Source organism: Montipora foliosa, chromosome 8 (assembly GCF_036669935.1).
Source record: "Montipora foliosa isolate CH-2021 chromosome 8, ASM3666993v2, whole genome shotgun sequence".
In the NCBI taxonomy this organism is placed as follows: Eukaryota; Metazoa; Cnidaria; class Anthozoa; order Scleractinia; family Acroporidae; genus Montipora; species Montipora foliosa.
The window spans coordinates 41,818,091-41,833,090 of NC_090876.1; the positions used below are offsets into that span (position 1 = coordinate 41,818,091).

General features: G+C 38.8%; 1 protein-coding gene across 1 annotated transcript in view; it reads right to left on the bottom strand.

The window, feature by feature from the left end:
* LOC137967726 (uncharacterized) overlaps nucleotides 1-6,137 on the bottom strand; it is an 8,546-nt gene extending 2,409 nt beyond the window's left edge. The window contains exons 1-3 of the mRNA XM_068814278.1: nucleotides 6,087-6,137; nucleotides 2,117-2,300; nucleotides 750-862 (exon numbers count right to left, since the gene is read on the bottom strand). Coding sequence (XP_068670379.1) covers nucleotides 750-862; nucleotides 2,117-2,300; nucleotides 6,087-6,110 — 321 coding nt within the window. The 5' untranslated portion in view covers nucleotides 6,111-6,137. The remainder of the gene's footprint in view (nucleotides 1-749; nucleotides 863-2,116; nucleotides 2,301-6,086) is intronic.
* Nucleotides 6,138-15,000: the final 8,863 nt, after the last annotated feature.

The window sequence follows — 15,000 nt, forward strand, 5'->3', positions numbered from 1 at the left end:
AGCGGGCTCAATTATAACCATCGGTTTTGCCACTAAACGGACGCTCACACTGAAAAAACCGGTTTGACAAGAGAAAACAAGATTGACTAGTCCAGAAGTTCGGGCTGCGGCGGCTTCAAAGAGTTGACGCGATTCGGGCAGAGCCTACTTTTCTCCTCCTCAGTAAAGAAAAAGACAAAAGGAGGCTCTGCTCGCAGGGTGACATCACGATAGGAATGGTTGAATCCCGCGTACAATTCTGTTCCATGATGCTTTGAAAGATTTTCAGGTTCGTCCAATTTGAGACGAGAAAAAAAAGGTTCTCTATATGCGATGTTTGCTGACGTCATTGCTTACATTTTGTTTCTCATTTACATACGAGTTTGCTTACAGATTTACAAATTGACTTCAAAAGATAAAATGACTTGTCAATTAAACTTAGCTCAATCTCCAATATTTTGAGCCCTTTAGCTTTGATCACGAGCTAGTTATTAGCCATCAAAACCCCATACGAATTCTTGGATGGCAAAGGCGAAATATCTGGAATGTCATATTTTCAGAGACAGTTATTTAATATGCGATGCACTTTTAATATTTAGTACTTGATTCTCGGCTGACTGGTTAGAAAATGATAGCCTTCTGGTAATGAGGCAAAAAATGTAAACAATTTAATTAAAATAAGATTCCCCTAGTTTAAATTAAGATCGGGCTTTTTTTATGTGAATGAAAGCAGACGCTACTCATTTTTGCAATTAAAAGAATTCACTGACCTCAAAAACAAGTTCCCATTTATTTGTGTTGTTGATGGCCTTGAGTGCATATTCTCCCGATTGAATACACTTCATTTTAATTTGATTGCGTGTTTCTTCTTTGATTTGAAACCCTGGTTGGGAAAAGATGCAATGCAATAACACAAATAAGAATAAAATCACGGCTACAAGACAAGTCCATAGGATTGGTAATGTGCTAAGTATGAACGGCTCCACGAGAGTTCCGTTCGTGCATTAATTTACATGTCCATGTTGCAATACCTGTGGTTACACTAGCCATTGTACCCATGGGTACCGCTTGCCCTAGGTAGACCGAAACTGCCTTAAGGTTATTTCCATGGATACATCAAAAAGAACAAAAGAACTTCCCATGACATCTCCTGAACTGAAAAGTAGGAAAGCAGAACGTAGCTAATACTGGAAATCGTCTGCACTTCTCTGAGTTGACCTCTGATACGCTTGGCCGATTTCGTGCCTACTTGTAGCACGAGGTAACATGGCAAGGTTTCGTGCATCAATGTGAGTATTTCTTTTTTTATTTTCATCAGTTTGTCCTTCAGACTGTCAGTTACGAAGTTGATTGAGTTATAATCTTTCTGTTTCTCTGTTCATAATTTGCAAGGTCAGTGAACTCATAAGGATGGCCCAGAGGTAACGCTCTTACTCCGAGGGTTTTTCTCTGGGTATTCCGGTTTTCCTCCCTCAGCAAAATCGACTCCCACCCTGTTCCATCTGGTTGTCGTGCTGTGCTACGAGGTCATGTATGGGTCGTGCTCAGGGGCCGAGCGCCTAGCGGCTCCATAGCTCCTTCGGTCCAACCTCGTTTAGCTGCGCCCTTAGCAATTCATTCTCCGACTGCGAAAAAAGGGCGTTTCGCAGGTCAGATACTATTACCCTGAGGGGAAGCTTTTACTGTGTAATCGTATTCCAAAAGGTAACATGAAACTTGAGCTGAACCAAACCCAAGCCATTTACCCTTTGGAAGCCCCCAAACCCAAGGTGTGTGTAACCACAGCTAATGCTTGTTACATAGGAGAAACACACAGTTGATATTTTTACACGCGCATCTTCCAACCCCTCTTCATCAGACTTTCGCAGGATTTGCTTGCTGGAAAACTATTAAGGCCAGGATTCTTCGAAATCAGTACAAACTATACATATTAAAGTGGAAATCCTTGAATTAAATCAACAAATGGTCAACTTGAGCACTTCTGATTCATCTTCACATTCCAACACGTTAACAGACGCTCGTGTTCGTCTCAGCATTTTTAACAACATTACTGCTTTATTGACGATTATCTTGACCGGTATAAAATGAACTATTTGCTTTGGATTAGTGATTTATTGGCAATTAATAAAGAACTTACTTGCTTCGGGATCCGTTGTGAATTTTCCATCGCATCTCGCGGTTTTCCCGCTGCCTTGGGATGAGCCAACTTTAACGAGATGATCCAATTCCTTACTAGAATTAGATGATCTAATTCTTGAGCTGAGGGTGAAACATTTGGCTTTGATTCTAACGGCGCCGCCCAACAGGACTATAACTGCAATCTAAAGCACAACGATAGAAATTTTTTCCATTATGTTCAGCTCTCCACCTAGTATTATGCTTTTTAATCCTATAATGATGTATGTATATTAAATTTCTTAAGATCCTTCAATGTTCTTACGACTCAGTGGAGATCGTAATCAGTGATATGAAACCTGCTGCAGAAAGAAACTTTTGGTGCCACGGTAAGCCTAGACTTCGATTGGTCCCTGCGTAAATTATTCGAGCGGGCCGCTTTCTGAGGCAGTTGTGTTTTGCTACGCAAACAAACAAAAACGGGAAGAGGAGAGAAAGAAGAGACTGCATCCTTTGTCTGTAGAATCAACAAGTCTGCTAATCTAATTAGTGAAAGGAAATGAAAAATGGTTCCGCCTTTTTTATTGCTAGTGTAAATAAACACTCAAATAACCACAGTAACGGCTTGGGAATATTTATGTGCATGTCGAATTTAATCAACTATTCGGAAAAGAAACTGCAGAAAAACTACTGTATTCATTTTGAATTTAATAAACAACACTCGAAAGAAGCCCGGTAAAAGAGAGGTAGAATTGCTAAGCAGAGAGAGGCCTCAGATGTTTGCCGGATTTGCAGAACAAGTGTTAAATTGAATTTTGGAGTGTTTTGGCAAGTTTCGACGGTGTGACGTTCGTCGACAACTATCAAGGACAAATTCTTGTTTAGAACGGACGACTCGTCAATCATAAATCTGAAGTCAGAAGACAAAGCTCATTCTGCAGAAACGATGACTCAATACTTGTTCAAACGCATTTCCTTTAACAAATTCCCTTCTTCTCAAAGGCAACTAACTACCCATAGATAATTGTTCGACCGAAACTGGTCTTCGGTGAAGCTGCGACGAGGAACGATTACCAAGATCGATGGCGTTTGATTTCGGTCACCCGTATCCCTTTTAAAGAGGGCAAAGCTCTTATAAGTAATGGTTTTGCCGAAACCAATGGTAGAACAGCCATAACATACTTGCCCAATAGAAGAGCTTCCACTGCACGTCACTGCTCTTGTTTGGGTTCAATGTTTCCTATTTGAAGGGATAAATGATCGAAATCTACCGCCATATACCGCCATATCTACCGCCATATCGTGCTTATCTTTTCCCTGGGAAATCGAAGCACAATCTGACAAGAAGTAATTCACTCGTCCAAAAATATGACCGCGGTGCATTGCCAACGGACTAAACCGAATTTCCCGTTGCTGGTGCAAGGGGAAGTTCTCAACGTGTCGGTTATAGAAAAAGGTGCAGTCCCTTCTTTCTCTAATCTTCCCAAGCCTCCCTCGGTCTTTTTGTTCGTTTGCGTGACAAAACACGACTGCGTCAGAAAAGCGTGCTTGCAGTCCAAGTAAATCCGGATAGTGAGGCCCGGAAAGTAGACTGTGGCCTGGTGGTTTGGAAATCATACTTGATTACGCATGCTCCACTGGGAGGACCAACTGGACTGACATCAATCTCGTCCCCAGAGCCCTCGTGTCTCTTGGTCAGCGCCAAGTCACGGAGCTCTGGAATAATCAATTTCCGAAACTCCAAGATTTTAGGAATTGCGGTTTCACCGAAAAGTGAAATAAGGCGATCATTAGAACTCAAACGTTTACAACAGCAGCACGAAATCTTCGAGTTTGCAAGTTTAGTTGGAGATTTTTGTGCCATATTCGTAAATTACAAGCTGTTTTACACTCGGTAGTTTACGCATAAGCATGAAGGGGTAGTTTCTAAAGAAACTGTGGTGCTGCGTCGGTGGGGAAGTAGAATACAAGAATTTGGTTTTATCAACGGAGTTGATAATGTAAATTGGCCACCGTCTAGTGAGACGGTGAGATTCTCTTTTAGAATCTCTGTACGGTGGCCAATTTACATTATCAACTCTGTTGATAAAACCAAATTCTTGTTTTACGCATAAGCAGTTTGATAAATCAATAAGCCAATCAACTCAGTTCTGAAAATTGATTATTCCAGAGCTCCGTGTCTTGGCGCTGACCAAAAGACACGGGGGTTCTGGGGATGAGATTGGATTGGCATTAGCGGATCCAGTTTTTACTGAAGGTACCACACCCTTTTAAATAGTGCAGCTGGTTGCCCAAACTGATTTTAGTTTTCTACACACTTTTTCTTCCTATTCAAGTCCCTAGAAATTTAGGTGAAAAAAAGAACATTCCGCTGAATTTTCCGCTGAACCACTTGCTATTTATTTTATAACATAACCAAAACATCTTGTTACAGTTTGTGACATCTTCTGCATTCTTCGAATGCCTCTTGCTCACTAACGCAAATCGCTTTGCTAGACGCTCGGGGGAAAAACCACTAGTGGGGTAAAAAACGACATTTCTGAGTCTTGTTTTCATAAAACTTGGAAGAAATTTCATCATTTTCAGGGGTGCACTTGTCGATCTTTATTATGATAGTTTGAGGAGAAAAGGCACCTTTTCATAACCATTCACTCATAGGAAAATAGTAAACGGGTAATTGACCAATCCGTGCGCTCTTTACTTTTGTTATGTTATAATAAGTCGTAGCAAGCCAGCAATATTTAACGGTTTAAAACTTCAGTAATTTCAGGATAGGAAGAGCTGAATTAATGTTACAAAAAATTTTTAGCATTAGTAATCTAGGTCAAGATAATTATATTTAGAGACTAATACGCAAACTAAAGTGAATAACGTGGTCTCTTCTTCACTTAAAAAGTATTGAGGAGTTTTAACGAGTTCACTTTTGCGATTCATGGCGCAGTGGTGAGAGAACTCACCTTCCACCAATGTGGCTCGGGATCGATTCCCAGATTCGACGCCATATGTGAGTTGAGATTGTTGGTTCTCTACTCTGCTACTCTGCGAGGTTTCACCCCGGGTACTCCGGTTTTCCCCTCCACTCTAAAACCCACATGTGATTTGATTTGCTCTGATTTCAGTTGATTTGCATAATTGTAGTCTCCCCAATTAGTAGAGCACTCGTGCTCAGGTAAACAATCTTTAGATTTATTATTATTATTATTATTATTATTATTATTATTGTTATTGTTATTATTATTATTATTATTATTATTATTATTATTATTATTATTAATGAACACATTGAGGGTTAAATAAGCACAGGAGAACATGACGAGACTCGTATTCGGCAAAATCTACGCGGCTTTCCACGAAAGCAAAAGCACACTGAATCAAACTAAAAGCCTTATAACGTTTTTGCCAGTAGAAACGCTTGTTTAGTCACTCATAAACAACAAATTGTTTGCTCCTGTGTCAGGCTTACACCTCTGCTTGAGTCCTAAGTGTTCAATGTTCTTTAGGTGTTTTCCACTCAGTACGCTCAAGCATCCACTAGTAATTGACAATTAGACCCGCAGCCCGCAAGGGCTACGGGTCAATAGCCCATGAGGCGAAGCCGAATGGGCTATTGACCTGTGGCCCTTGAGGGCGAAGGGTCTAATTGTTTTAGTATCACCCAACTAGTCGGACAGAAAAGGCAATAATAAAGTTAGCAAATGCAAGTTAAAGAAATATTTATTTGGGAATAAAAGGACAGAAAGCGTTACGCTTTTCGCTACTCGAGGACTATTAATAATAGTCCTCCAGTAGCGTAGCCAATCAAAATGCAGGATGTGCATTAGTCCACTAGTTGGGTGATACTAATGTTGATTAATAGAAAAGCAGAGAAGTAAAGTCCACTGTTTGTCTGCCGGCAAGTCATTCAGGCTGCATTTGATTTGGTTTCGTTTCCTCGTCTTACCTACTGATAGGGCCTAAAACGAATTAACGGCAAAATTGTTTTCTTAACTTACTGTGAAACTGAGTTTGCACTCCATCACGATTGTCTGGATCCTTGCTGCAGTTCAAATTCCTATTCTTTGACCAAGGAGAGTTTGGCCATCTCAAGCCTAAAAGCTTATATTTATATCATTTTGGATACAACGAGAACAAACTTGTGTAATGGTTTAAGAATTTCTACATCCCATAAAAATAATTGTACTTTTATTTTTGCAAGGTAATTGGAAGGCTTAAAATTCCAGAGATTCTTTCGGGAGTGTCTCTTTTAAGAAAAATTTTTACTTTGTGGGATGAGCTAAAGGTTTTTGCGTGTAGCCGCCAGATAACCGAACTTTAACCACTACAATGGGCACCACCCGTCAGTACGAAATGATACAAGTATGCCCACAAAGTGTCCGCTTGACCTACAATACACTAAACGCAACACGTCTTACTTAAAAACGGAACTGGGCGGCAGAAATCAAATAAGACCATAGTAAAACAGGGTGTCTACCTTTAGAGCTCAAAGTGCTTCTAATATGTAGCAACATGCTACGATATTGCGTAGGTTTTTAATTAAGGTTTTGAATGCATGCACAAGTACACAATAAGGTTTGGAACGATTGGTCTAGCCATATTTAACATTTTGGTCTAGCCATATTTGTTATATTTTCCATATAACAACGGGATGTAACACGTGACTGTCTTTGGGTGTGAAAAAAAGAAGCTACGCGAATCGAGAATATTCTTTAGCACTCGACGACGCACCCGTGAAAATGGGATACGGTTGTGGAACAAGCTAAATTTTTCACAGGGGATCAGTTGCAGATAATATTTTACGCAGGGTTTTTCATGCGCTTTAGATAAATGGTATTAAGGTTTTTGACAAAACATCACATCGATTGTTGTGCAAACGAAAAAAATACTGAACTTAACTTTTCTTTGGTGATTATGATTATTATGAACGTTCGCCCACTCAATTTATCGGTAAGGCGAAAAATAACCAGACATATAAACGAAACTGGATTAAGTAACCCTGGCTTCATCCGGGCTCATTCTGTCAAAAAAAGATTGTTGTATACTGTGTTGTGTTTAATTAATTAGTGACACAATGCTAGTTTCGCCGTCTAAAGATAAAAAAAGTTTACGATATGGACCGGCTTTAGGCAATCTTTGCAGGCATCGGTGAGCTTCGCAGATGACCTCCGGTCATGAAATATTAATGTTGCATAACAATTACACGGTTCTATTTTCGCTAACATCTCGACATTGACATTTTGCGACTGATATACTGTTTATTTTTAGTGCCCCATTCAAAATACTACGGAATTTGTCCCTTTCATCGTTTCGCTACTTTCTCGAGAACTGTGACTAACAGGCGAGAAATAGAGTTTAAATCCTGCAGTGTCCTTAGATTTGGGCAAACAACAAACTTCAACAGTTAACGTTCCCGCATTTCCATCGGATTTTGATGTCTGTATTATCTATAACAGGGTTGTTTTGAAGATTCGATAAAAAAGGAAGACTTTAATAACTTACAATGTGACTGCTTTTACTCGTGTTAACCCTCTTTTTCAGCCTTTTTTTCAAGTTTTGCGCATGGACAACTATACCGTAAATTCAATATATTTGTTCATGTGTAACGTTCAGTGAAATTTATATTGGCCCTTAACTGTCCTGATGCTCCATGATATTCAATTTTGTTGTGTTCCTGCAATTGAATTTGTCCAAACAAATTAACTATTAGATACGCCCTTTTACTGACGAGAAGCGTAGACTTGTTGGACCGATGGCCCACGCAATTACTGACATACCCTTATATTTACCGAAACCAAGTATATTTAATTAAGGAAATGAAGCTTCGCTCGCCCTGTGTTACACAATAATTGGTTTTCATTTGTTTGCATGATCTAAGCGTTTTATAGCCGCGCAAGGACAATTCAAGATAACTAACTTTTCTTGATCCACAAACTGAAATCAATTCCACCTCACAATCAGTATGGAAAATACAGTAAATTTAGACAGCACTAAGATATTTAGACATGTAAGTTTAGCTCAGCGTCTGTTCTCAAAACCTATCACATCCTCTATGTACATACGCCCAGTTAAAAGCTTTCAAGAATTTTTTATCAATTACACCGTCAGTACATTAGGTACCCCCAGCTCATCACGATGCATAACTCAAGATTACTGAAATGATTACGTACAATTCTTGCTATGCTATAAATTTAATTTATGTGCTAAGAAGCCAAAGATTTGCTTTCTAATGAATGAACAACAAGTGCAAATAACCACGATATCCTTAGGATATAGTTAAACCTAAGGGTAATTTCGTGAAAAGGCTGAGGGACTGAAACAGTCAAAGTTTGACTGCGGGCTCCATCGCCGGATTTCTTGGTTTCGAAATCGCTAGTTACCTAAGGAAGCAGGACGTGTTTGCGAATTGTAAATTTAAGAATTTGATGAGTGAAATACTTAAAAGATTGAACTTGAGTAATTTAAACTCTGCTCTTTCTTTTCAGTGCAGCTATTGTTGGTGATGGTGTAATGAAGACTACATTCTAGCTACTCAGTTCAAGTCGGAGTCAGTAATCACAGCCAATTCAAGCACTGCCCAACAGCATTGTTTGCGTATCGATATCGTGGTGCTTAAATATGGATTTGCATTTGCTCATTCGTTACAAAGCAAATATTTAGCTTCTTATGAAAACACTGAAAAATGAAAACGTTTTCCTGTCTGCACATTTCTTACATAACAAATACTTAACGTCCCCTTAAGCGAGCATGGATTAAATTTATCGCATAGCGAGATACTACATAACCAGTTCATTCCTGCTCGTGGAATAACACAATCAAGGCCAGAATTCTTTTTGGGGCATGATCGAGCCAACTTGAGAAGCACGAGACTGGCCCTCATCAAATGGCTGAAGCGGGGCCGGAGGAAAAAGTGGGAAGACAATTCCTAGCCATATACTAAGTACTAGGCTAAGCCCTGGTGTGTGGTATTGACGTAGACTTTTGATCAGTGCTGAACAAGTTTTCGACATAGAAAATTTGCGACAAAGTAGTGCTTTTTTCACTGTTATCCTCGTAGCAAAAAAAGAAAAAAAGAATCGTCCGGATTCCAGGATGTGATAGCTGTCATGCAAATCAATCAGTATTATGAACACGCAATCATAGCGTTTTGACTAAAATTTAAGCAAATATTGAAAATAGTATCGGTATTTTGCACGCATATATGCGAGGTTAGTACTTAAAGGGCTAATTAACACAGAAAACTCGTGCTTTTCAATTCAGGAACTGTCATGGGAAGTTCTTTTGTTCTTTTTTTATGTCGGGACGTAGAACACAGAAAAAGGGTTGACCTACAATACACTGAACGGAACACGTCCTAAGTAAAAAGGGAACTGGGCGGCAGAAATCAACTAAGACAATAGTAAGACACGGTACTTTGCTTTAGAGCTGAAAGTGCTTCTAATATGTAGCAACATGCTACGATATTGCGCAGGTTTTTAACTAAGGTTTTGAATGCATGCACAAGTACACAATAACTTTTGGGACGTTGGTCTAGCCATATTTAACAGTTTGGTCTGGCCATACTTGTTATATTTTCCATAAAACAACGGGATGTAACAAGTGACTGTCTTGGGGTGTGAAAAAAAAGAAGCTACGCGAATCGAGAATGTTCTTCAGCATTCGACGCACCCGTGAGAATGGGATATGGTTGTGGAACATGCCAATTGTTACAGGTTTAATTAACAAGTCATTCAATATTGACCAAGGAACATAACAGCCTCACAATATATCTCTGTTGACATGAGTTTTAATTGTTGCAGATAATACTTTACACAATGTTTTTCATGCGCTTTAGATAAATGACCTCAAGGTTTTTGACAAAACCTTACATCGATAGTTGTGTAAACGACAAAATTGCTGAACTTAACTTTTCTTTGGTGATTATGAAAATTATAAACGTTCGCCCACTCAATTGCAAGCTTTGTCGGTCAAGCGAACAATAACCGGACAACATTAATTTGTGGTTAAACATGTAAACGAAACTGTATTTAGTATCACTGGCTTCATCAGGGCTCATTCTGTTAAAAAAAATTCTTTTAAACTGTGTTGTGTTTAATTAAGTAGTGGCAGAAATCTCGTCTAAGGATAAAAAAAGTTGACGATATGGTCTGCCTTTAGGCAATCTTTGCAGGCATCGGTGAGCTTCGCAGATGACCTCGTGTCATAAAGTATTGATGTTGCTTAACAATTACACGGTTCTATTTTCGCCAACATCTCGACATGACATGACAGGCGAGAAATAGAGTTTAAATCCTGCAGTGTCCTTAGATTTGGGCAAACAACAAACTTCAACAGTTAACGTTCCCGCATTTCCGTCGGATTTTGATGTCTGTATTATCTATAACAAGGTTGTTTTGAAGATTCGATAAAAAAGGAAGACTTTAATAACTTACAATGTGACTGCTTTTACTCGTGTTAACCCTCTTTTTCAGCCTTTTTTTCAAGTTTTGCGCATGGACAACTATACCGTAAATTCAATATATTTGTTCATGTGTAACGTTCAGTGAAATTTATATTGGCCCTAAACAGTCCTGATGATCCATGATATTCAATTTTGTTGTGTTCCTGCAATTGAATTTGTCAAAACAAATTAACTATTAGATACGCCCTTTTACTGACGAGAAGCGTAGACTTGTTGGACCGATGGCCCACGCAATTACTGACATACCCTTATATTTACCGAAACCAAGTATATTTAATTAAGGAAATGAAGCTTTGCTAGCCCTGTGTTACACAATAATTGGCTTGCAGTTGTTTGATCTAAGCGTTTCATAACCGCGCAAGGACAATTCAAGCTAACTAACTTTTCTTGATCCACAAACTGAAATCAATTCCACCTCAGAATCAGTATGGAAAATGCAGTAAATTTAGACAGCACTAAGATATTTAGACATGTAAGTTTAGCTCAGCGTCTGTTCTCAAAACCTATCACATCCTCTATGTACATACGCCCAGTTAAAAGCTTCCAAGAATTTTTTATCAATTACACCGTCAGTACATTTGGTATACCCCCAGCTCATCACCATGCATAACTCAAGATTACTGAATTGATTGCGTACAATTCTTGCTATGCTATAAATTTAATTCATGTGATAACAAGCCAAAGACTTCCTTTCTAATGAATGAAAGACAAGTGCAAATAACCACGATAGCCTTAGAATATCCTTAATCCTAAGGGTAATTTTGTGAAAAGGCTGAGGGACTGAACCAGTCAAAGTTTTAGTGCGGGCTCCATCGCCAGATTTCTTTTTGACTAAAGTTTAAGCAAATATTGAAAATAGTATCGGTATTTTCCATGTATATATGCGAGGTTAGTACTTAAAAGGCTTATTAAGACAGATAAAGCGTGCTTTTCAGTTCAGGAAATGTCATGGGAAGTTCTGTTGTTCTTTTTTAAATGTGGGGAAGTTGAACACAGAAAAGAGGTTTTGTCACGGAGTTGCCGAATATGCTAAATTAACCACCCTAATTGAGAAATTTAATTGAAACGGGCGTTTGGAACGTTAGCCCCTCATCAGAGTGACGTGGTTATTTAACCATATAAACTGAACTCCGCTGGTAAAACAGTTTTCTTCACGAATTTAAAGTGGTTTAAACAATATTATTCCAATGTAAAAAATGTACAACGTGTCTTTCATTTTTATCATTATCATTTAAGTGTTTTGATAGTGTTTTCCTTTTTCGCTTTGCAAGTGTTATTGAAAGAAGTGTAGGCATAGAGAATACTTCGTAGATACAAGGTTGGACCGCATTTTCTTGGCGTTGTATCCTTCCGTTCCATGACCGCAGCATACACAAAAGCTGTCAACTCATCCGCAAAGTAAAGATTTGTGTTTGAAAAAAGCACTCCGGAAAGAATCCTTGGAATTTAAGTTCTCGTTTTCCTTGCCAAAGGGTACATCTATCCTTAAGGTTTTTTTAGAAATTCTTGAACTAGGTTGGTTCCTATTACATCGTTGTTGGTGGTCCATCTCTATCTCGCTGACGTATTCTTTCACATTCATACGTGGGTTGGATGGATGCATCAGATCAATTAGGGACTGATAGCGGCTGCCAGAGGAACTTCTATTGGCTGACGTCCCATGTCACCCATGAGGAACAATTGTAAACCAATTGATCAAGCCAACTTGAGAAGCACGAGACTGGCCCTCATCAAATGGCTAAAGCGAGGCCGGAGGAAAAAGTGGGAAGACAATTCTTAGCCATATACTAAGTTCTGATGTGTGCTATTAACGTATACTTTTGATCAGTTCTGAACAAGTTTTCATCATAGAAAATTCGCGACAAATTTGTGCTTTTTTCACTGTTATCCTCGTAGCAAAAAAAGAAAATAATAATCGTCCGGATTCCAGGATGTGATAGCTGTCATGCGAATCAGTCGGTATTATGAACACGCAATCATAGCGTTTTGACTAAAATTTAAGCAAATATTAAAAATAGTATCGGTATTTTGCACGCATATATGCGAGGCTAGTACTTAAAGGGCTAAAGGCCGAGATACACTAGGCGATAAGTCGCTGCGACATGTCGCGGGGACAAGTCGCCGCAACAATTCGCCTTTTCTGACACGGTTAATTTCATGAAAATCACTGTCGCTGCGATCAGTCGCAGGAATTCAAACCAGTTTGAATTTGTGCAACTTATCCCATCGACAAAATTAGCGAAAGCAGCGTTGTCGCAGCGACAAAATATAGATTAATCAATGAGAGAGCGTCATATGGTCAGCCCTATAGAATTAGAAAACTAGTTCACATTCCCCCTCATACGAGAACACTGCGTTTGCACCGAACAGGCGTCGTGTCGCAGCGACTTGTTTTGCAAGTAGTACACATGGAGCAACTTGTCACAGAGACATGTCGCTGCGACTTGTCCCCTAGTGTGTCCCAGCATTAATTAACAGAGAAAACGCTTGCTTTTCAATTCAGGAACTGTCATGGGAAGTTCTTTTGTTCTTTTTTTATGTGGGGACGTAGAACACAAATAAAGGGTTGACCTACAATACACTGAACGGAACACGTCTTAAGTAAAAAGGGAACTGGGCGCCAGAAATCAACTACGGCCATAATAAGGCACGGTACTTTGCCATGTTTGCTTTACTGAGAGCTCAAAGTGCTTCTAATATGTAGCAACATGGTACGATATTGCGTAGGTTTTTAACTAAGTTTTTGAATGCATGCACAAGTACACAATAACTTTTGGGACGATTGGTCTAGCCATATTTAACAGTTTGGTCTGGCCATACTTGTTATATTTTCCATAAAACAACGGGATGTAACAAGTGACTGTCTTTGGGTGTGTTAAAAAGAAGCTACGCGAATCGCGAATGTTCTTCAGCACTCGACGCACCGGTGAAAATGGGATACGGTTGTGGAACATGCCAATTGTTACAGGTTTAATTAACAAGTCATTCAATATTGACCAAGGGACATAACAGCCTCACAATCTCTGTTGGCATGAGTTTTAATTGTTGAAGATAATACTTTACACAAGGTTTTTCATGCGCTTTAGATAAATGGTCTCAAGGTTTTTGACAAAACCTTACATCGATAGTTGTGTAAACGACAAAATTACTGAACTTAACTTTTCTTTGGTGATTATGAAAATTATAAACGTTCGCCCACTCAATTGCAAGCTTTGTCGGTCAAGCGAACAATAACCGGACAACATTAAACTCTGGTTAAACATGTAAACGAAACAGGATTTAGTATCACTGGCTTCATCCGGGCTCATTCTATTAAAAAAAATTCTTTTAAACTGTGTTGTGTTTAATTAACTAGTAGCAAAAATCTAGTTTCGCCGTCTAATGATAAAAGAAGTTCACGATATGGTCCGCCTTTAGGCAACCTTTGCAGGCATCCGTGAGCTTCGCAGATGACCCCCTGTCATGTTAAGCCTTTTTTGCAAGTTTTTTTGCTTGGACAACTATACCCGTAAATTCAATATATTTGTTCACAACACTATCACATGGTGGCTCTTCGTTTGTGAAAAAATTAATTATCTAAATTAAAAATTTATGATCTACAAAATATTATTAAAGACATATATACATCTATACATTATCCTAAGACTACAAAACTAAAACTAAAATTAAAATTAACATTTAAACGACTTGTGTTTTGAGTTTCTGGAACAAATACTTCCTGGTGGCCTTTGCAAATGTATATTTAATTAAGAAAATGAAGCTTCACTAGCCCTGTGTTACACAATAATTGGCTTTCAGTTGTTTGATCTAAGCGTTGCATAACCGCGCAGGGACAATTCAAGATAACTATCTTTTCTTGAGCCCAAGATGAACTCAATTCCACCTCAGAATCAATATGGAAAATGAAGTAAATTTAGACAGCACTAAGATATTTAGACATGTAAGTTTAGCTCAGCGTCTGTTCTCAAAACCTATCACATCCTTTATGTACATAAACCCAGTTTAAAGCTTCCAAGAATTTTTTATCAATTACACCGTCAATACATTTGGTACCCCCAGCTCATCACGATGCATAACTCAAGATTACTGAATTGATTGTGTACAATTCTTGCTATGCTATAAATTTAATTTATGTGCTAAGAGGCCAAAGACTTTCTTTCTAATGAATGAACAACAAGTGCAAATAACCACGATATCCTTAGGATATCCTTAGACCTAAGGGTAATTTTGTGAAAAGGCTGAGGGACTGAACCAGTCAAAGTTTGACTGCGGGCTCCATCGCCGGATTTCTTGGTTTCGAAATCGCTAGTTACCTAAGGAAGCACGAAGTGTTTGCGAATTGTAAATTTAAGAATTTGATGAGTGAAATCCCTGAAGAGAACTTAAGAGTGATTTGAACTCTGCCCTTTCTTTTCAGTGCAGCTATTGTCGGTGATGGTGTAATGAAGACT